Consider the following 22,852-nt stretch of genomic DNA (forward strand, 5'->3'; position numbering starts at 1 on the left):
CCATAAGAGCTTTATGAGAACTTTAAGAGTTCAAACTCTGAACTGGAACTGCAGATGTGGCTTTGTGACTGCTAAAATAAATATCGTGTTCACTGTAACACTTGAAGAGGATAAACAAAGTGCAGATGAAGAATAAAAGCCTTCAGTGTGTGTGTGTGGGGGGGGGGAACCCAGTCATTCTGTACATGCAAAACAACACAATGCAGCTTTTCGGCAGAAAAAAATCGCAAGCCAACTGACTATGCATACTAGGTGTGGACTATCCAGTTTAGATATAAGTGTGGACTATCCAGTTTAGATATGATTTATCCCTTAGCTGACAAGGCCTGATGTGATCTGCAGCTGCAGCACTTGAACTCCCTATTTTCCCATGCTGTGACGCCTCGTAAGGCACACATCCTAGCCCAGAGTTAGCTCAAGAGAGCCCTTAAAGAAAGGTATCTGGAACTGTGTCACACCTGAATGTCATGTGGCCGGCAGTACTAAATGCTGAAGGCTCACGGAGCGCTGTTCCCACCAAAGGGGTCCCTATTTTTCTGCTTGCATTTTTACATGCTTTCGAACTGCTAGGTTGGCAGAAGCTGGGACAAATAACAGGAACTCACTCCATTATGTGGCACTAGGGATTTGAACCGCCGAACTGCCAACCTTTCTCATCAACAAGCTCAGCGTCTTAGCCACTGAGCCACCGCATGAATGTGAATGCATGGCTTTCCTACTCCTGCCTTTGTCTTGGGTGCACCCTGGTCCCAGGGCTTGGTCCTTGCTCGGTAGGGTAAAGTAGCAGAGCATCTGATCACCTGACGCTCAATACCCAAGAGCAAGGTACTGGAGAGGGCAATCCTTTCAGTGAGCTATCTGGCTCAGGGAGAATCGTTGGAAATCTAATTCCTGTAAGAATCAAGAAAGGCCCATATGAAGAAAACTTGGATCTAATCCTTACCGTTTCCAAAGTCATTCCGCGACATGATGGGGCTGATCTTCGGAAAGTTACTATGTTTACTTAATTGAAGGAAAAATTCTGTATCTAAAGGGCCATTCTAGGACTGAGCCACAGCACTGAGAAGAACATTTAGCAAATGGTTCTGCAAGAAAATGTTGCAGTTTATTCTGATATTTGAATAAGGAGTCTTCAGATTCCTGGAATCCACATTATCCTTAACATGCTATTATACACCCCCTAAATACCACAAGTTTCGTTTTATTTTCCATCAGTCACCTAACTTTCTATTGTTAATGAGAGTTCTAATCAAATAAGCATATCCTGGGGGAAAACCTGATCTGAGATAACAACCTTAAATTAACCTTAACTTTTTTTTTTTAGTCTTGATAATGTAAAGACAATTACTGAAATTTGCTGCAAGAGTTTTGTTCTTCTTAAATTTTCTAGTGAAAAGAGCAGTTGAAAATTGTTTCAAAAACAATTAAAACAGGAAGTTTAAAACAAAAATAGCACCAAAAGAAACTTGGGGAAATATGGAGTTTTCCATTATATATATTACATTCATCATAAAAAGGGCCAGAACTGCATATTTAGGGTTGTTTAAATTTAAATTCTGATCACAATTTAAGTTATAGTTCAGAATAACTTGAATGGCCATCCTGTGGGTTGCATTCATCCCATTATGTCCCACTTGCAACCTATTAAATTTCTTGACTTTGCTTGTTAAGAGGTTGCAAAAGCTGATCACATGACCCCAGGACACTGCAACTGTCATAAATATGAACCAGTTGTCAGGCAGCTGAATTTTGATCATGTGACCATGGGAATGCTGCAACGGTCATCAGTGTGAGAAACGGTCATAAGTCACTTTTTCAATGCTGTTGCAACTTTGAACGGTCACTAAATGAACTGCTATAAGTTGAGGACTACCTGTATAAAGGTTCCTCACAAGCTTAAGCTCTCTACCAGAATCTGAACTACTAATGATCAAAGCAAATTGGCAGTAGATAAAAATCAATGGAATTCAGGGGGGCTGGACTTAGATCTCTTGTGGGTGCGAAGGGCTCGGGACTGATCAAAGGTTTGACCCTCTCTTCAAGCTCAGCCTGGTGATCTCCAACACCATCCGAACCCAAATATTTGTAACTGTCATTTTCTGGTTTTCAAAATGTAGGCAGTAGTCAGAGAATATAAATTTAAGATATGTATCTAGTATTATGAAATCGCAATACTATTAGATTATTCTGAGGATTGATTACTATCCTCCTTTCCCCAAATGTTAGAATAGTGAAGTTTCAGTGGCCTCCACATTTATATTGTAATATTTTGATATTAATGTATTTCCTAAATACTGTCAAAGCAAATTTAAAAAATGAAACTGAGCAGATGTGGACATAGATTAATCAGAAATTTGAAAGGATGTATCTGCTGAAATATATAATCCCTAACATGCATTTTACCTTTCAATCTTCATAGACACATTATGGTGTTTCTGGAAGGAGGCATGCAATTTCTTACTACTGGTACGTTACACACAGTGGTGGGATTCAAAAACTTTTACTACCGGTTCTGTGGGTGTGGCTTGGTGGGCACGGCCATGTGACTGGGTGGACATGGTTTGTTTGTTTGTTTTGCAGCCCCAATCTGTTTTGGGGAGCTTCTTAGCCACAGAGGAGCCTCTGGGGGGAGAGTGTTTTTGCTCCCCTAAGGCTCTTCTGGGGCTCAGGAAGAAAAGGAACAGAGCATGGGAGGGGCACACAGCACCCCTCCAAGCTCCGTTTTGGGAGCTTCCTAGTCTCAGAGAAGCCTCTGGGGAGGGCATTTTTGCTCCCCTAAGGCTCCTCGGGGGCTCAGAAAGAAAAGGAACAGAGCATGGGCACAATTTTAATTTTTTATTTGGTGCTGATGCTCAGAACAAACAGCACTGAAAAAACAGTTGTAGATAGGAATCTTTTCTCCCTTCCAAATGGTGAAGGATACAACACTGATCTTCAAGGACAAGAACTCTGTGCCCAAGCTGCAGAGTAGCTGATTCTCTCCCAGCACCTGCTTCTCTCTTCAGTCCAGAACGGTTCGATTTTAACCTTCATTCATTCTCAAATAAGGTGGCAATTGAGCAATGCTCCTTAGCGTAAGTGTGTTTATATGGAGTGTATATGTGTATATAGTTTCTCCACCTAGTATATTTTCCCTCTTTGCTGTTGCAAGAAGTCCCCAAATTTTTGAATGCCCTTATTGTGGCAAGAGCTTTTGTTTCTGCCTACTTCTATAGCTGAACACTGAATTACTTATTAAAAAGTTCCTCCATTTTCCCTGCCACTTTCTAACTCATGGTTTGCCTTTCTGTCATTTTCTCTTTTTCACTGAAACAATTGTGCTACATAAAGTCCTTTCTCATTAAATGATGTGCTACATTCTTTTGGGAGAAGTTGTTTGTTAATCTTCCTCCCCCAAAAACCAAATTACCTCCTCTTGATGAGAGCTAGAAAATGCTTATTTTTCAATCATGGCTATTTTACTTAGGAACACTCTCCCTTTAGAAGTTATGCTGGCCCCCATGGTGATTGTCTTCTGGAACGTTGTGAAGACAGTATTTTTCCAGAGGTAATATTTAGGTACTGATTAAATCCTGTCTGGAAGCAGTTTATATTTGTTAATTAAAGTATTAGTGGAATGTTTCATTTAATGAAGTTTATGTTGATCTAATATTGTAAGTTTAAAAAAAATAAAAAATAAAAAAGTATGACTTACTTATCTTCACACTTAGGACCCTTGTAGGATCCCTAGAGGGACATAATCAAAATTTGGATGCTTGGCAATCGGCATCTGTTTTTGATGGTTGCAATGTCCAGGGGTTACATCATCCCAACTGTCCTTCGTTTGCTGGCTGCTGGTAAGGATGTTTTTTGGTTTTTGTTTTATCCTTAACTTTTTTATTATCTCTTCTGAATGGTGTAAAAGCATGATTTATCTCTTCATATGAATGGGTTATTTATCTGAATGTCAAGTTTCCAGGAATTCCATAGCTTTGGGGGATTTAGTTTGGTCTAGAATGCTGTTTCCCAGCTGAAACTATGGTTGAGTCAGTCCGAGTTGTGTTAAGATTGAGTTTTTGTTGTGACTTCTGACTGTTATTGTAAACTATGTATATCCTGACTGTTGTTGTAAACTATGTATATCCTGTATACTATATGCTACTATATATACTGTATATACAGTAAGCTCCTATATCTATACAGGGAGCAAATCCCACACTTTCTAGTGCTGATGTTATCTAGTTAGATAATGAAATGACTGAAAGCAACCAAATTCATACAACCCCAAGGATTCCATAGTTTAATCCTGAGGTACATATATACTACCAAAAAGATGCTGTGCTTGTCCTTCTGAAAAGTCTGAAACACTTCTGAATCATTTTGGAAGAGTGCAGAACCTTAACAATTATATTGGAAGAGTGCAGAACCTTAGCAAGTAGACTTCAAAATTGATGATAATCAAGTACATTTGGCACAAGCTGTTTTTAACCATTTCTCCATTAAAAATTTGCTAGAAGATACCACTTTCCGTGTTGTCTGAAAGCATTTGTTGTACCTACACCACATTGTTCTATATTTGTGACTTAGTTGGCTTTTCTGTGATATACTGCTGTCCCCTGCTGTTAGAAATTTAAGAGGACTTCTCCACAGTATTCAGATCAGAAAAAAAGCAGTTTGAGTCTAAAGAAATATTACAATTATTCTCTTAGCAGCATACAAAGGATCACAATTTTAATAAAATCTTCTTGTCCGATAGCTAGTTTCAATCTTTGTATTGTTACTTTCTGATTCCAAAGCTTCATAAGTAGTCTATTTAGTTTTCTTTGATGAAACATTATTGCTTATTTTCAAATAGCTTAGCACACTAAGAGTAAGCAGACATTCCAGTAAGCTGATACGTCCACTAACCGAAAAAGCCTCTGCCAACCTACATTCTGCACCTACTTTTTAAGTATTTTTCTAACTTGTACCATCAACTGAAGAATGTTAGAATGCTACTTGGGTAACATTTTAATTTCATTAAATATATTTTATATGATATTTTTATTATATTTGAAATATTTTACAGGTATTCAAAAAACAGAACAGTTCCCAGGTGAATTACATTTACTGTCATTTATTTCTACTAATGAAACAATATTATTTTAGATCAGGACAGACAATCTGTGCCTCCGAGCACAGATTGTATCTCCAGAAAATGGGCATGAGTTTCAGACAATATAGGTGTCTTAAGCAATGCAAAGCTGTCATAAAATTATTTAAAATATACCCCCCGCAATCCCAACCCCATCATTAAAAAATATGAGTGAAATTTTCAATACCGCCTACTTCATTTGTGTCAGTGTCAACACCAACTCCCCTCTTGGTTGGCACAAAGGAGGATGCTGTAGTTTCCAGATTGAAAAAGATTACCTATATCTTTATCAAACCATGCATGCACAATTTTTTTTGGATAATCAATTTTGTGGGCCTTATGAAACTGATCAAAAGTATAAGTGGGTAGGGCATATGAAATCAGTATCAGTAATAAGTAAGAATTCATGAATGCATCTGCTTATGTAGCTTTAGCAAGTGTCACTGTCTAGCTGAAAGTCTCGGAAGCAAAACAGGTGCAGAGAGTCTATGATTTACAACTATTTTACTGACCAAAGTTACAGTGGCACCCAGTCACTCCACCTATTTACAACTGTCACAGCATCCCCATTGTCGTGTGATTAAAATTTGGGCACTTGGCAACCAGGGTGTATTTGTGACAACTGCAGTCTCCCAATCAACATAACAAATTGTGACCTTTCAAGATGGCTTCCAACAAGCAAAATCAATGAGAGGAGCCAGATTGAACTAACAACCAGATTTCAATTAACTGCAGTGATTCATTTAACAGTCATGGCAAAAAGGTCATAAATGTGAGTATGAGTCACTCAACAATCTCTTTGCTTACCAACTGAAATTCTAGTCTAATTTGTGGTCATAACTCGAAGTAGGCACCTATACAGATAAAGTATGCAAGCCAGATTTTGCCAATGATCTATTATTTGGATCGTACTATTTGTGAAAGCTATTTAATTTGCATTATCCAAAAACTTTCAGGGAGCAATTGTAGGGAGAGTGGGGGAAAACAACACTAAAATAATTATGGTTTTGAATGTAAACCTAAGAAATTAAATTTTGCTTTGACTTGTTAATATTAAACTAAATTTTGTAAGACAGCGCTGAACTTAACAAATGTAAACTCAGCCTTCCATCCTTCTGAGGTTAGTAAAATGAGGATCCAGATTGTTGGAGGTAATATGCTGACTCTGTAAACTCTGAAAACCACTTAGAGAGGGTTATATAAATCTAACTCCTAATACTATTGCTATTAGGTATGTTCACTGCCTTGAGTTACATATAAAGAAATAAAAGCAGGACTTCTGGTTTGAGCTTCTTCAGCGACAGACCGAAACCTCGTCTCTGCGAGGCTTCGATCCGTGCTCGCCGCTGGAGCGCCCCGAGCCGGCTGGTTTCGAGGCTAAGAGGTGGTGAAGAGGGGGGAGACTGCCAGCAGGGTTGAGGAGAGCCGCATCTCTCCTCCCCAGCTGGCCATTACTCCCTTTCCCGAAGGCAGTTGCAGCGGTGGTCAGAAATGGCCACCACAAAGAACTCGACCAGAAAAGAATGTGCAGGAGGAAGATAAGAAGAGAAAGTTTTGGTTGAGCGGTTCAAACAGCAAAAGCAACAAATAAGGTACCCTGGAATTGAAACTGTTAAAAAACAATAACATTGTTTCCTAAGAAGATTTTTAAGCTGTGAAGGAGAGAGAAAAGGGAAAAGATTTGGTTTTCTCCTTTTCCTATACTGACAGCTAAGAGACTTAAGCAAGAAATTGGAAAAAAATCCACTTTGACATCAATAGGCATTTAATGCTGAAAATAAAAAGTCAAAGGGATAATAAAGATTTCTGGATAATTAAAAGCTTTTGAAAACAGGAAAGGAGAGAGGAAGAATAAAAGGGCAGGATCTGGAAGGGAGGAGACTGCCTGGAATTAAAAAAGAACTTACAGCAAAATCTCAACAAGACTTCCAAAAGATACATTCTAACTGAAATATCACAACAAAAACCCCAGGAAGAGAAAGTCGAAAAAGAAATAAGAAGATATAACTCAGGACTATCTGGATTACTTGATGATTTCTGGATTCTTGGTTATTGTTTTGAATGACTAAAATCAATCGGGTGGTTGTTTAAAACTTTTTAAAATGGCTCCACTTTTAGAAGAACTGAAAATGGAACTTAAAAAGTACAAAGAAGATGCACAAGAAGGGAGAGGTTCTTTTGGCTTTGTATTTCAGTTTTTAGAAATGGAGATTTGGAATTATGAGAAACAACAAGAAATGCCTGCAGAACAAGAAGATTGCGACAAAGAAGAAGCCATCTTTAATGAACAAGTAATCTTAGATGGGGGGAAAAAAGGAAAGGGGAGAAAGAGAATGGAAAGTTTAAGATTGGGAAAAACAACTCCCCCCAAAAATAGAGTGAAAAATAAGTATAAAATCAGAAAGCAACAGAAGAGGGAAATGCAGAAGAGAGAATTAGAACTAGAGAGACAAGGGGGTAAAAAGGGGAGGGAGAAGATGAGAGGGAAGAAAGAAAGGAAAAGAAGTTATAAAGGACAGAAGCAAAATATAGAGAAACAGGGTCTATTTAGAGATAATGGGTGAAAAATTAATGGAAAAAGGGATTCTGCAAAGGTACATAAGATAGTATGGTTATATTAGAAGCAGAAATAATTTTAGAAAATATGAAACAATGTATGATTAAAATGTCTGATAAAATAGCTATCGTAATTCAGTGGAATGCTTGTCAATAAATAAATGTAACAAAAGGTATATTTAATGATTTATAAAACATATGTGAAGAGAAATAAGGGAAAAATTAATTATGGAGATTATATGTGTTTTTAAGGAAGTATGATATTTAATTGAAAAGAAGTGTTAAAGATGTTATGGTTTTAATGATTATTAATGATAGAACTGAACTGGAATGGAATGAGGGTTTATAATTACATATATTTACAATCTGTCTTTTTTTTTAAGAATATAGTGTGTATTGTAAGAATGTGCCAAGCAGAATTTGATTGGAGTTATGTATTATGTATTATATTGAAGGTCATAAACTTAAGGTATATATTGAAATTTAAATAAGAGTTGAATGGATGTAATTAAAAGATATAAAGGTGTCATACTCCAATTAGTAACTACAGGAGAAAATTTGTTTAATGAGAAAAGATAATATGAAATTGAAACAGAACAGACAAAAATATAAATATAATGATTTGAATTGAGATGAGATAATCAAAATAAAATTGAGAAAATTAAAAGAGGGGAAAAACTATATAGAAAATGTAAAATAGTATAAGATATGGAATAGAATACAAAAAGGAGCATGAAATTGAGTTTTGTGTCTGTATAAAGTAAGTTCAACCCGGGACCATGCTATTTTCAAAAAAGATGTTTTACTTGTATTTTGTGTGTGAAAACCCAAATAAAACTTTATTATTAAAAAAAGAAATAAATAAAAGCAGGATAAAAATCTAATAAATACATAATATACCAAACATCATGGACTTGGTGTATTCATGGTGTACTCAACTATAAAACACAATACACAAAAGTAACATTTTCATATTTTAGCAATTTATTTCAGTATTTTGTACAGCTTGAAATTGGTCTTCGGGTAATAAGTTATAAGAATTCTATATACATAGGTTAATAATTCCTTGGGACAGATGGGAACAATTTGCAAAAGTGTTATGCAACATGTATTAGAAAGAAGGAAAGACATCCTATATTAACAGGGAAGAAGTTTCTTTAAAGAATCTGCAAAACTCAAAGATTTGGAATAGAAAGTTCCAAAAACTTTAACACCTCCAAAAGGACATGATCCGGAGGGGAACAGATCATTCTGGTATTCAAATATTACCAAATTTGTGAATTTTGCACATCCCTGAAACCTTATAAAGGATAGATTATTCTTTGTATATAAGAACAGAGAAAAATCTATCCAAGATTGCACAGAGACAATTAACTTAATGAACGTTTTATTTTTATATCAGCCCATGCCAGAGTTTTACTTACCATAGTGATGCATTTACAGAACTGTATAAATAAACTGTTTCTGGAAATCCCGTTTTATTCCCATTTTATTCATGACTTCTTAGTACCACATGTTAAAAGTCATTTCAGTCTTGTTCTGACTTTTCTGTAGAAACATGCCAGGAATGAACTTTTTCTATTCAGTGAAATCCTACATATATAGAACAAACATTTTAAGAACATTAATCTACACATGCTGCTTTCAAACACAGCTTAGTGGTATTGGAGCATGAATGGATAAAGGGAAAAGAAGGGAGCCAAACCGAAATAGGTCAGAACATGCAAACACTGAATTCTCTTAGTAAAGTCTTTCTCCTTTTAAAATTTCCTTTTCTCATTTTCTTAAATTGTAAGTAGCTTATAATGATTGGGAGTCTCTTCTTAATTAGCCTAATGCAATCACCATCGCTGTCTTGTGCCTTTATAAAAAGAAAGGCAGATAAAAAAAGAGATATATTCCAGAACAATTAACCAACATCTTTTTGCCACAGAGCTTTATTTGCCAAGGTGAAGGGCAGATATCAAGCTGGTTAAGCCAAGAAAAACAATAGAAATGAAAAAGACAAACATGTCTATAGCTACTGCCAAGTATTGGGAATCAGATGCTGGCTTAAATACTACCATTCCAAACTTTGTATGGAGTAAATGTACTTTCCAGCCATAGGTTAGAAGCCTTTTAAAAATATATATAAAACTTGTATTTAGCAGCACCCATAGAACTCAATCAGCCTTTTCCGGCTTGAACAAAAATAAAAAAATATCTTTAATTTTTTTTTCATATTTAAGGAATTGTCTGATGTTTGCAAGACCACATATTTTAGATTATGTAGAAAACAATGTAAACAATATTTATTTCCTCCCAAATGTCACAATTCTATGCATATGTGGAAAAAACTTTGAATATCATCTGATATGCTTTTGAAAGAAATATGCATAGGATTGCCCTGAAAGTGTTTTATCAATATCTTTAAATAAATAGATTTATAAACAAAATAACATTTAGTACCAACAGCTGGCCTGTGGAATTACAAAGTTAAAAAATAAATTGTGCAGGCAATGGATACCAGGGAATGGCAAAGATCTAGGATAATCTGGGGAAAAACTATTGTGAGAAAGGACAATCATTCTATCATCCACAAGTTCTTCCACCACAAAAAAATCATTAACTTTTTACAAATTATTTTCAGCCTTTGTAACAAATTTTAACAAAAGTAAATCCATCCATACTGAAATTTGGCTATCAGGGATGGAATCCCTGTTTTAATTTCAGTTTATTTAATTTAAGGAATTGAGTATTTTGAAATGGCCGCTATTTGGAAATACTTTGAAAACCTAATTTTTCAAAATACATTAGAAATAAATTTTACCCTTCCATGTATATACTATTCTATTGATCAATCTCAACCATTATTTAATAAGCATACATTGCTCCTTTTGCCAAAAGAGATGTGGCACAACAGAACAGAAATGCACTTGTCAAATTCCTAGACAAAGATTGACATTTGACATGTAGTGGTTTTTCCATTTAAGAAATTACATACTGGTTAGCAAACCTTTCTTTCATTCAATTTTTAGTTTCTATACAAACAATTTTTAAAATACACTTCAGTATAGCTGCACAATATAGCTCTGGAAAACTGATCTCCAGAATCAGTGCTTCCCAGCACAATCAAAATATATTAAATAAAATCCAATAAGTTTATTACCTTTGGTAAAACACACTGGATTAAAGTTTGGAAAAGAACAAATCGCTCTCAAAATGGAAACCTTTTCCACAGAACACATTACTCTCACATATTAGATAACTTCCTCAGTTACTTCTATGAAACAATTCCTTACGTATATACAGGATTCCATATTGCCACTCTTGGTACAAAATCCAATGCAACATGCTTGTGGTTAACTGCCTCTTTAACTGTAAACCCCCCCACCCTGAGGAATTTTTCTGGTCCGGCAGAAAAAGGAAATGTCAGCGCATTCTGTTAAGAACAGTTGGTCTTTTTAAGCACAAGTTTTGGTTTCTTGAGCACACATCCATGTATTTTCCTCATGCTGTCCTGTTAACCAATATGCAGGTTTCTCCACATTGTCCACTTGATTTTCATGTTCTTGCTAAAAAAACAAAAACAAAGTAAAACAACACAAAATATCATCCATCTAAAGGTTTTCCTAGATAAACTAACGTCACCTCAGTGTTGCCATATACAGCAGACACTGCTGGATACAGACATGTCTTTGGCAGTCCTCGAAATGCAACTCCTAAGAACTCATAGCCTCTCTCAAAAGCCAAGGTTTTGTCTTCCATATCCAGGATAACACGAATTCTCTCACCTATCTGTAAACAAAAAGAGGAAAGATTGAGGGAAGATGGCAAATGACAAGAAAAAAAATAACATCAATAAATACAGTTAGGTACTTTGGACATAAATTTTAAACGTTAATAGTACACTAAGGTGCAGCCATTTTTATGTAGTGCATGGTGCTTTAAATGATTACACTGGCTTAACTACAGATACTTTTTTTTGGAATAAATTTTACTAAACAAGAGGGACTGAAATATCTTCAGAAAAATTTAACTTAAAACAAAATTCATTCAAAACATTGCCTAAGATTTCCTGAAGGCTCAGCTCATCAAAATTTAAGCAAACCTTTTTGTTTATTAAAATTTATTTATTTATTTATATTTATTTAACAAAATAGCTGCTCATCTTCTAATCAACTCTGGGTAGCTTCCAATTTGGAACCAACAGTCCATTTCTGTTGAGCAAGCAATGCTTATCAGGGGAAAGGATTCTTTTTGCTCCTTTCCATGTCCACACAGAGCCTCAGAATCTTTTCCAAAGTTAAGGTATCCCCTAAAGCAGATCTTTAGCATGCAAGGGAATGGAGTATGAGAAAATATGGAATTAAGCATGACAGAATAGGAAAAAATGAAGTTAATTGCAGAAAAAAATAATCTGTCATAACACTGATGTAGCCCTTTCAAAACACATCAGATTTCACTTACTTGATATTTTGGGGCATTGTTGCACTGTGGAAAACTGCCGTTGACTTCTCCATTATGTAATAAATTATTGTCCACTAAATTCCAGCCCCAGCTCTGGTCATCACTCCCCAGGAGGGCTACATAACCTTGACACTGCATGGGAGCTCTTTTTGTAGCAATTCCAATTACTGCCACTGTACCAAGAGGACCTTCCCACCAGACTTCCCAAGCATGACGGCCTTCACTGAAGCCAATCTTGGTCCTTGCTCCATCGGTACTCTGAGCAATGGGATTCCGGTGCAAAGTAAATCCATTCTTCTTAATATAAACATTTCTGGAACAATCATTGGTGCTGAAAGCATGCTGAAAGGAACGTACCTAAAAAAAAGTGTTTTAAAAAATATAGGGAAGTTGAGAAGGTCTTTCAAGCTAAACAAGACTGTTAATTATTCAAATGCTTATATTCACTCTTGAATAAATATTTTATTTTTCTATCACTGCAACAGAGACGAAGACTTAACACTTAAAAACTATGGTCATAAGACAGAGAAAATGTTCTGAAGTACAACTTGCAGATGTGAGATAAGAAATTAGAAAGCATCGCCACAAAAAAGCCTACATTGTTCAAACATTTATTAGTTGGCGACAATATTATATTTGGTTTTGCTGCATATGCAGCATTAGCACAAATAGCCCAATCATTGAAGACTACATTAGAAATAGATTGTAAATATCACGTTGTAATGAGCCACTTGTAAGTTTGCAGCGTCAGTCTGAGAGGAGAGTAACTAAAAATTCATCAGCACCAGAACACGTGCAACAATTAGTTCTCAGTGAAGTGTGGAAAACTTAAAAGATGTGTTTTACTCTACCACTACTCTATAAAAGACAATAAAACAAAATTTAGTACGTGTCACAATTCCACATCCTCAGTCTAACTGTACGAAGAGGAGCAGGAGCCTGACTCAGCCTTTCAGGAACAGTTAAGCAGAGAAAGGAAAGGTTAGGAATCATTTTACAGTGGCTCTCCTTCCCAGTTCTGCTAGTGGATGACTTTTGCATATGAGACAGTACCTGGCTCATTTTCCTGTTATTCTTTATTTCAGTCCATTTATTTTAATTATTTACAACATTTTTACTTGGTTCTTCATAAACAGCTTGCCAAAGTGGTTTATATAATATTAAAACAAGGCAAATGTCTTTTTGCAGGTATATGACCTACGAAAGGTATACATCTTAAGATATGTGTAAAGTGATAAAGGTATAGGACTTATGAAAGAAGATAAGGAGCAAACCTACAAAGGGTTTAAAATGAGAAATTCTCAAAAAGCTAGGGGAGCACAGAGGAGAAAGGGCTCAAAGTTCCAGTTCTTCCATGAACTCCTCCTGCTTCGGTAGGATGAAATTTGCTGCCTAAGCTTGAGGCAGCGGGAACAGTGTCTAATACAAAAGACATCTAGGCCACATCTACACAACATGTGGATAAGGAGGAATGGTTACCCCACTACTGCGATGCAACGCTCAGCAAAAAAAAAAACCGAAAACGGGTGAAAGTATATATGACAACTCTGGAATCCGCGGCCACTCTCGGGGTTGAACAAAGCAGCCTATATCAGAGTATCTCTGAGCAAGCGAGGGAATGAATCTCCTCTCCTGCCTTACCGACAGTCCCATGAGCTCAGCCCCCCGCCCCAAACCACCGAGGCCCCTTGCGAGGCGTGCCTCCCATGCTGACCCCCATCCTCAGCATCCGAAAGGCTACAAATGGAGCCGGGAAGCTGCACCGGACTTGACGAGAGCGCGGATTGGCGAGAGAGGCTGCCTCTTCGGCCACCCCCCCCACCCCACCACCTTCAGTGTGCCTGCGCACGAACACGGAACGGAGCGCGCTGAAGCGTCGCCCTACAGGCTCGCCTGACCTTGCCCTTGTAGGTGGGCACGTTGCAGAGGATATCGGTGCGTAGCGCCTCCTCGGCCAGGCTGCGAGCCGCCAGGCTGCGCCACACCTCGCTGTTCTCGTCGCCGTGCAAAACGCGGTACCACAGCTTACACACCAACGCGCAGCTCCGTAGCTCCCGGAGGTCCAAGTAGGAGAAGACGAACTCGAGTACCCTACCGGGAAGCCGCCAACCCCCCGCAGCAGCGGCGGCTGAGTTCGACGCGCCGCCGCTGCCGGCAGCCGCCGCTGCCGCCATAGCCTCTGGCGATTGACCACCGGCCTTCGCGTTCTGCGCGCGCACGCCTTCCAAACCGACCGGCCCGGCCCAGGCGAAGGCGGATAGAAACCGCGAGCCTACCCGCAAACCAGAGAGCCAATCCGGCGCGCGCCGTCGACTGCAAAAGTAGGAGGTGCTACCCTGCCAACGAACTCCTCGCCTGTTGCCGGCAAAGAGAGGCGGAAATGAGCTCTTTTGTTTGATAGAGCTTGCTATATGGAGGCGTCAGGAACGTCTGCGCCTGATCTTACATTTCCGAGTACGGCAGAGGCAAGAACAATCTAGGGACCTCTGTTGAAGCTGGCTTCTCGGACAACGCACCTTTTACTTATTTTATTTTAATGTCATGCGGTATGGAGCAGGGCCTTGAACGTGAGCCGGCCATTTTGGTTGAGGGCATTGCTGAGCATGAGAAAGAGGATGCTGTCCTAAACGCATGCGCAAAAACTTCATCTGTCAAGAGGGAATGCTAAAGAGACCCAGCAGCTTTTCTTTGCCGGAAGACAGTTTGCGATCAGGAGAAATTAGTTCTTTGCTTTGAGGTAATGCAAGTATCGAGTGAAGTAGGAAAGTGGTGGCTGGGTTAAGGTCGCCGATTTGTTATACACTTATTTGGAAGACCTTATATGTATTTATTGAACGGCCTATCTCAAACAGGTATTGTGTTTATACACACTACTATTTACATTGTGCCCAAGGATTAAGTTTACATTGGAAAATATTAGTGTTGATTGATTGTGATTGCAAGGGCATTATATTTAAGGGCCAGTATACTGGAATTTAGATGTTTAAGTGTTCAAACCAGTAGGTGCTTTACTTGAGTAAGCTAATCTAAAAAGAACACAATCCAATCGCCTTTTGATTTCTCAATATATATCAAAACAAAATGTTACCCTGCTGATCCAATTTTTTTTTCAGTCTGCCTTGAGATATGATGGCAAAAAAGTGGACCAATGGACATTCTTCTTCAGTACTTAGCTTAAATGTGAGCAAAGACGGTCTATTGGCTTCAGGAGCAGAAGGAGGAGAGCTCACAATTTGGAATGCTGAAGGAAATCCACTGGAATGTGTACGACTTCAAAAAGCAGAGGATGTCACTAGCATTATATTTTCTCCCACTTGTTCTAGAAGACTCTATGTTTCTCATGGGGAAATTGTTAGCATGCTGGATACCAGGTGTCTCAAGGAGCCAGTTGAATGTTTCCACGTAAATGAGGAAGAGATCAACTGTCTTTCAGTAAACGAAACAGACAGCTTCTTGGCTGCTGCAGATGATTCTGGAGCCATAAAGATAATTGACTTACAAAGCAAGAAATTGAGTCGCTGCCTGCAACGACATTCAAATATTTGTGCATCTACTGCATTTCGACCCCAGAGGCCACAAAGCCTTCTTTCATGCGGCCTGGATATGAAGGTGATCAACCGTAGATGAAAGCTTACTATATATCATTGATTTGATAGGTACAAAGATATGATATATATCAGTTGAGCCTTAGAGTCTGATAATTATAGCAATTGTCAATTGCCATAATTGTTCAAAAATGGATTGTTTTCTATAGAGGTATAGAATAGGTCAACTGAATCAGACTTTTTAAAATTTCTTTCTAAAAGTTACGTAATTTGCTCATAATCTTAACATCAGCTGCACAATTAAATCTAATGCTGAAGTAGTGAGTGCAATATCAGAATTGTTTCCCAACTGAAACCTTACTTTGATTGATGCAGAAGATAGAAATTGATTAAGGATGAGAGGTAAGGAAAGAAAAGGATTTATACACAATGATAAATTACTGCCAACAAAACAGACATTGTTGCCAGATGAGATTACTTTTTGCTTTATCTTTTGGAACAGATATAGAGAGAATGGAAAACTCCAAATGAATGAATGAATAAAAACCAACTAAGTTACTATTAGATTGAGATTAGATCTTATCAAGAACCATCTGTAATAAACTTGATGTAAAAATTATGCAGTTAAGACTTATCTTCCACCATAGTACTTGTATCTCTTATAAAAATAGTTTTTACATATTTTGCTATCTAAATAATATACTAAAGTAGCAGTTTAATTTTCATTTATCATAATTGCATCTATCTCAATTGAAGAGACTTTTGGTGATTATAACAAGAGCAGACAATACAACCATAAAAAAACAAAATAAATTACACGACTAAGAAACCTTCCAATTATCATAAGCTCTCTAAAATAATTTTTCCAGAACAAAACTATAGAAGCCAACTTAATTTCTGGTAGAGTCTATTTTATAACATATATGGTGCCCCTGAAAAGCAGCATCTACAAGTTTGTCCCATGGGTTTTAAACATTTTCATAGCTTATGTGTAATCTCTGTGCTGGAAAAACTATAAGCATAAAATACTTGATCAACTTGGCAGATATAAGACCTCTAGTAAATACAGTAAAAACATTTTTGGTATAAAATGAATATATTTTTAAAAATTAAATTCCCTTTGAAGCAGTTTATACATTTCAAAAATAATGAAATGAGAGTAATTCTATATTAGATATAATTTAAGTCAACATATGCTTTTGATCTATAAACTAAAACAATTTATGTGAGCTGCATCACTTTCGTTTTCTGGGGAACATGACAGTATAAATGAAAGTTTACATTTACATGACTTCTGTATTAAGAAATCTTAATTATTATTTTTGTTTTGTTTATAGATTATAATGTGGAACTTGCAAAAAACTCGCCCACAATGGATAATGAATCTGCAAGAAGAAGCAGTTGAGCAAGGGATTGGCCAACTCTTTAACCCACCACTGGTTCATTCATTGTCTGTTTCTACTTGTGGCAATGTTTTTGGCTGTGGAGCCGAAGATGGTAAAATCAGAGTCTTTCGAGTAACAGGTTCCAAATTTGAACAGGAAGTAACATTTAAAGGTCATTTATTAGGAGTGTCACAGATTTTCTTTCTGCCAGAAATGTATTGCTTTATTACAGGGGGAAATGATGGCAAAGTGTTGTTGTGGGATGTTAGCAGTGAAATTGGAAAATTGAAAAGTCCAAACAAGGCAGTTCACAAAAAGAAAAATGCCATCAAGAAAGCTAACAAAATGGACCCAGAATACACAAATGAATGTCTATCTATTTCACCCAAATTGACCATTGAACATGGAGAGAAAGTGAACTGGGTTTCATATATGTCAATTAATGGTTCTAAGAAAATATTGGTTGCTGACCAAAGTAGTGATATATCCGTGTATCCTATTTCTTGAACCCTTCATATATATTAAGTAAGCAGTCAGTCTCTGGTACAGTATTTTGAATCTACTAATTTTCTGATGCTATTATTCCTACTACCTCCCATAAATAAACCAATTCTACATGCTGCTAAAAATTAGTTTGGTAGTTCATATATAGTACCACTTTTGGAATAACAAATTGGTGTGACTTTACTGGTAAGCTTGCAGTAAAAGTTTTATGTGTGTGTGTGAATAAAGAACTGGGTTTTAAAACACAAGAAAAATAAAGACTTGTCTGTTTTAATGTATATTCTTATAAATTCTACGGTCAGAAATAGATTTTTAAAATAACAGAATAACAAAGTTGGAAGGGACTTCGGATGTCTTCTAGTCCAAGCCCCTGCTCAAGCAGGAGACCTTATACCATTCCAAACAAGTGACTGTCCAGTCTCTTCTTAAAAACCTCTTGGGTTGAAACACGCACTACTTCTGAAGGAAAGCAGTTCTATTGGTTAATTGTTCTCACTGTTAGGAATTTTCTCCCAAGTTCTAGATTGCTTCTCTCCTTGATTAGTTTCCATCCATGTTTCTTGTCTTGCCTTCTGGTGCTTTGGAAAATAGGCCGACCCCACTCTTTGTGGCAGTCTCTCAGATAAGAAACATTGCTATAATGTGATTGATCCCTAGTCTTTCTTTTCACTAAAGTAGTCGTACCCAATTCCTGCAACCGTTCTTCATATGTTTTATCCTCCAGGTCCCTACTCATCTTTTTACTCTTCTCTGCATTCTTATGGTTAAGAAATAAAAACTGAGGTGATAAATGGCTTGAAGTAGTTGAACAAGTTTTGTAAATATCTCCCATTAGTGTTTTGGAGGATCAGCAGCAAATTCAGGCAATTGTAGGTTGTTCAGTCCAGAATAAGGCTTCTATTGCAGTATTCATGGAACCTGACTCTTTTAATTGCTGACCAGTTGTTTTTATCAAAAAGTCCGGTATATGGGATCTGACATTTCATTTGCTGTACTAATAGATGACATCAGGTTATTCAAGATCATTAATGTTCAACTTTATATCTCTGGTATAGATGGGGAATTGTTATTGTTTGAAGAAAAACAATGAAAATGAAGTGTATTTTTTCTTAAATAATTTATAAAGTAGAAAACTATATTTTATTTAAAATAATCCAATTACACACCACACACACACACACACACACATCCCAATTGTCGTAGATGCCATTGGTGCAATCCCAAAACAACTGGAGCATCACTTGAACCTGATTGGTATTGACAAATTCGCCATCAGTCAATTGCAAAAAGCAGCTCTACTTGGAACAGCTTACATTCTGTGATGATACCTCTAACACCATAAAACATCCACATCTGCCTATCCCAGGTCCTTCGGAAGGATAAAAATGTGAAATCCAGCATGAATGTCTTGCTCTGTGTGGGACGAACTATACATCCATCCATCCATAAGAAATTAACCTTTTGTAAGGTATTTTTTTAGGACATAGCCCCGAAAACTAGCATGTGCTTTAAATAGTACATGTGAAAATAAATATTAACTATCACATGATAATTTTAAGGAAGACTTTAGCTGTTTTATTTTAAACATTTCCTGCCTCTAAGAAATGGTTGTTTCCCCTGCTCATAAATGCTTAGAACATATACAATGGTAAGAATTAAAGTCATCTGTACAAACTGATAAGTGAACAAATAATAAAGAAGGAAAAATACATAATGAAAAAAACCTTTGAAAATATATTCTAATGGAAACCTTAGCAAATTTTGTAATGTGGTGTAGCAGGGTAGGATTCCGTTTGCCTATTCCTGGGAACATAGCTTGGTTATCTGATTCCTCTACCAACAAGTAAACATTTGTATTATTTAAAGCAGGGGACCAATGAAATCAGTGAATACAATACAATACTAGAAATAAAAGGTATAATACTAAATATCAAAGATGCCTCCATTTATAATTATTATTTTTGTATTGTATTGTTTTTCCACCTACTAGAGCATGTTTTACATGGATATAGAGTGACTTTCAAGTACTGCTGAGCTACATCTTTCAGAGTCCCTTACTCTTAGCTTATGCTGGAAATTGAGTCCAGCAATGTTTGAGTTTCTGGATTTTTTGCAGGCAGGTTGGACTTACACTATAAGTATTGGATGAGGCCTATGAAACAAGTGACTCATTTGTTTAATTGGATGCTCTTTATCTAGTTTTAGGGCTTGTACGAAAAACAATTTTAGGTGATATTTATGAAGGAATATTGAAAATTCAAAGGATACAAAAAAATTTAAGCACCACTGTTAAGATCTAGATCCAGATTCGTTAGATCTGAATACAATATTACAAAATAGCCTAAAAAGAGCTTGTTTAGCACCATTGATAACATCTTGATTAAAAAGAAGATTTTGGTTGGAACAAGAACCCTGAACTCAGCATACCACTAAATGAGTATTGGTGCAGTTTGCAATTCAGCAACTTCTGCGCTGCCAAAAGTTTCAAAGCACTAGAAATTTACTATATTATAAATTGATATGAATCTAAAATTAATGGTTAATTACAGCAATCCTATATGTGACATGAGCCAATTCATAGAATTCATTATGATTTCCTTTCATGGATCCATATGATGTTTCTAGACTTAATGTATGTTTGCTTGAAACTAAGAAGGAAAAATATACTCTAATTACCATGCTGTAGTTTAATAAACAATGTGCTTGTGAGTACAGTATGTGTTAATATTCTATATTTGGATTTCCTAGCTATAAAAAGCTTTAAGAGAAAACTGACCTTCAGCACCAGTTGGATTACTGGGTATATCACTGCTGTCTGTTGCAAAACAGAAGTCAAGAGACAGTTGAAACATACGTCCCTTATTCCTGAAGATGGCCAAAGAGTCTTTATCTCTGTGTGTCCTGAACAAGACATTAAACAGGTCGCAAGGGGGAGGGGGGGAGTTGACTTTTTCTGGAAAGGTTTGGGAAGGGTCTTGGAACTGCTTATTTCATATCTTAAATATCTCTTCTGAATATTATTCCACTGACCTGTTCTGCTTCGTAAATCTCCATAATGTCTCAGATAAAAGAAATGTAATTTTGTACTTGAAATTATTCTTTTTTTAAAAAGTGGTGACTTACAAAGGATCAGGGACCAGGATGGATGATGAAAAATGCCTATTTTAAAATAGAACTGAATCTTTCTATTATTATGCATTGTTTTATTTCTTCAGGAATACCAAAATAATTGAAAACATAAACTAATTAGCAGCATTTCACTTGTTTCATCTTTATTTAGGAGAAGGATTTTTAAAAATAGCTGCTCAGTAATTTAGCATTTTGGGACAGCAATGTTAAACATGGGACATTATACATAACTGAAATGATTGCATGATCTGTTTGTACATTGTGGCAATTCTATAGAGTAGAATAGTTATTTTTATAATGAACACTGGAGAAAAAGAATTGACTGGCTTGTGATTTAGTTATAAACTATATGTTTATACAGCTGGTCGATCAATATGGATTAAATTGTATTTACTATATTTTAGGAAAATAAATGTACCAAGATATCATTTTACTACATAAAGCTGAAAAGAAATTGACTTTCCCAAAGAGTTACTAAAATTTTCAGAAAGATTTCCTTATATGTATATTTTTTAAAAAAAATCCAAAAGAAACAATGAAGTAAAATAGATTGTTGGTTCTACATGGGGAAAAGATTGCAAGTAAAATGCAGCGTTATAACAACATCATATATAGACCATTATGGATAGAAGCTTAAGAATCTAAGTTCCAAACTCATATAGCAGTCTATCAAGTATAAATAATCTATTATAAAAGAGCTCTTTAGGTCAAACTTGAATTACATTCTTTACAATGGGCAGGTCTTGATTCTAATTTCCTTTGGCTTTTGAATCTTACCAGAACTGAGAATAAGCTGCAAACTATAAAGTCACAATATATTGTATTAGATTCTGGCATTCAGAAATTATCAGAGAAATTTGACTTTTGGAATATGGTTCTAGAGCAAGATGAGATGTGGACATCACTGCTAGAAGACAAGTAAGAAAAAAGAAAACATTGGTTACTAATAAAAACTTTGGACTAATATAATGGCTGTCTGGTAATGGTATCACAAATGTTCTTTTGGATTAACAAACATGTAACTAACAATAACAGTTAATAGACTATTAACAAATGAATAGATTATTATTTTAAGTACCTCTTCCCAACTTTGTGCCCTTCCAATATGCTGCACTAACTTCAAACTCTCTTGGAAGCATGGTTGGCATCTGGGACTTCTCATAGTGAGTGGAAATTCTCAGAGTTGTAATCTAAAACATCTAGAATACACAAGGGTGTGAATAATGCTAGCTTTAAGACTTAACAGAATGGCTTAAAAACATCAACAACTTTGTTTCCATTATGAAATGTTTATTCCAAACAGCTTAGTTATGGAGCATTACCCAAATCTTGAAAAGAAAATTGAATTTTACATGCCTATTTTAAATAAATATTACTTTAAATGTTGGGAATTATATTGAATTAATAGAACTGTAGATATGTGGTTAAATTCCACTTTGATAGAACTTATTAAATATAAATATTACAGCTTTAGGCTGCAACCCTAAAGACACATCTGGAAGTAATTTTCATCTAAATGGTGCTTACTTTGAAATGGAAATAATTTGTGGGCTTATTGATATAAATGGTAAAGGTAAATCATTTTTTTAAACATCTTTTTGCAGATTTAATTCTGTGGAGATAAACCTTTTCTATAGCTATATCTGTGAAACTATTCAGTGCCTACATTCTCAAGTGGTAGAAAGCATTCCTGATCTCGCCAGAGTATTGCCTACACTATCATCTGTTCTGAGGAGGAAAGATAAAAACAAAAGAATTAAGTCAGCATGGGAATCGGCATTGGAGATATTGGGACTCCAAGAAGAAGATGTTAAAGTATTCTGTACATTTTTCATTACCTACAGCCAGGATGCAAATTACTTCCCTGATAAACTAAGGCAAGATTATACCCAAGACATCCAATCTGTTGTAAACAAAGTGGTGAATAATCAAGTCCTTCATCATAGCTTGTTGTGTGCTATTAATGTAGTGGAAAACAAGAAAGTTTAAAGATATATCTAAACTGCAAATATATTCTGAAACAATATTTTTCCTCCAGAAATACATGAAACATTCTTGTATAAGAGAAAATATTTAATTCAAATAGATTGAAAGATGTAAAACTTCTCAGTTTATGTATAATTGGGGAAAGCAATATTGGCCTGCTTTACAAAGCTGTGGAACAGATTATG

General features: G+C 36.2%; 3 protein-coding genes and 1 long non-coding RNA gene across 9 annotated transcripts; 3 read left to right on the forward strand and 1 right to left on the reverse strand.

The window, feature by feature from the left end:
* The first annotated feature begins 2,418 nt into the window (after window positions 1-2,418).
* On the forward strand, window positions 2,419-8,575 carry LOC148130914 (uncharacterized). Its single transcript, XR_015749461.1, has 3 exons — window positions 2,419-2,466; window positions 3,711-3,836; window positions 6,345-8,575. It is a non-coding gene; the product is annotated as an uncharacterized LOC148130914 (long non-coding RNA).
* Window positions 8,576-8,633: 58 nt separating this feature from the next.
* On the reverse strand, window positions 8,634-14,473 carry FBXO45 (F-box protein 45). Of its 5 annotated transcripts, none has more exons than XM_087964934.1 (4): window positions 14,395-14,473; window positions 12,119-12,475; window positions 11,300-11,446; window positions 8,634-11,223 (listed from the first exon to the last, which is right to left on the reverse strand). In XM_087964934.1, exons 2-4 carry the CDS (start codon window positions 12,254-12,256, stop codon window positions 11,113-11,115), a joined length of 396 nt encoding a protein of 131 aa, XP_087821060.1. In that variant the 5' UTR covers window positions 12,257-12,475; window positions 14,395-14,473; the 3' UTR covers window positions 8,634-11,112. The 5 variants fall into 5 exon arrangements, with proteins under 5 accessions (XP_087821060.1, XP_087821059.1, XP_026549210.1 ...); XM_087964933.1 differs by lacking the exon at window positions 14,395-14,473 and adding an exon at window positions 14,152-14,329; XM_026693425.2 differs by lacking the exon at window positions 14,395-14,473 and adding an exon at window positions 14,017-14,329.
* Window positions 14,474-14,543: 70 nt separating this feature from the next.
* On the forward strand, window positions 14,544-17,810 carry WDR53 (WD repeat domain 53). Of its 2 annotated transcripts, none has more exons than XM_087964931.1 (3): window positions 14,544-14,970; window positions 15,232-15,727; window positions 17,001-17,810. In XM_087964931.1, exons 2-3 carry the CDS (start codon window positions 15,245-15,247, stop codon window positions 17,553-17,555), a joined length of 1,038 nt encoding a protein of 345 aa, XP_087821057.1. In that variant the 5' UTR covers window positions 14,544-14,970; window positions 15,232-15,244; the 3' UTR covers window positions 17,556-17,810. The 2 variants fall into 2 exon arrangements, with proteins under 2 accessions (XP_087821057.1, XP_026548964.2); XM_026693179.2 differs by having other exon boundaries at window positions 14,544-14,855.
* Window positions 17,811-17,945: 135 nt separating this feature from the next.
* On the forward strand, window positions 17,946-22,851 carry SMCO1 (single-pass membrane protein with coiled-coil domains 1). Its single transcript, XM_026693339.2, has 3 exons — window positions 17,946-20,473; window positions 21,462-21,599; window positions 22,286-22,851. The coding sequence occupies exons 1-3, from the start codon at window positions 20,424-20,426 to the stop codon at window positions 22,668-22,670; spliced, it is 573 nt and encodes a 190-aa protein (XP_026549124.2). The 5' UTR covers window positions 17,946-20,423; the 3' UTR covers window positions 22,671-22,851.
* Window position 22,852: the final 1 nt, after the last annotated feature.

The sequence above is a fragment of the Notechis scutatus genome, chromosome 4 (genome assembly GCF_049901735.1).
Source record: "Notechis scutatus isolate UNSWTSFEM ecotype Mainland chromosome 4, rNotScu1.2, whole genome shotgun sequence".
Taxonomy (NCBI): domain Eukaryota; kingdom Metazoa; phylum Chordata; class Lepidosauria; order Squamata; family Elapidae; genus Notechis; species Notechis scutatus.

Coding starts and splice junctions, on each gene's coding strand:
- WDR53 (XM_087964931.1), top strand. CDS start 15,245: ATGATGGCAAAAAAGTGGACCAATGGACATTCTTCTTCAGTACTTAGC. Junction 15,728..17,000: donor CATGCGGCCTGGATATGAAG/GTGATCAACCGT, acceptor TTTTGTTTATAG/ATTATAATGTGGAACTTGCA.
- SMCO1 (XM_026693339.2), top strand. CDS start 20,424: ATGGCCAAAGAGTCTTTATCTCTGTGTGTCCTGAACAAGACATTAAAC. Junction 20,474..21,461: donor CTGAACAAGACATTAAACAG/GTCGCAAGGGGG, acceptor GAATCTTACCAG/AACTGAGAATAAGCTGCAAA. Junction 21,600..22,285: donor ACATCACTGCTAGAAGACAA/GTAAGAAAAAAG, acceptor ATCTTTTTGCAG/ATTTAATTCTGTGGAGATAA.
- FBXO45 (XM_026693425.2), bottom strand. CDS start 14,292: ATGGCGGCAGCGGCGGCTGCCGGCAGCGGCGGCGCGTCGAACTCAGCC. Junction 12,476..14,016: donor TGCCCACCTACAAGGGCAAG/GTCAGGCGAGCC, acceptor ACTTTTTTTTAG/GTACGTTCCTTTCAGCATGC. Junction 11,447..12,118: donor ACAATGCCCCAAAATATCAA/GTAAGTGAAATC, acceptor TTTTGTTTACAG/ATAGGTGAGAGAATTCGTGT.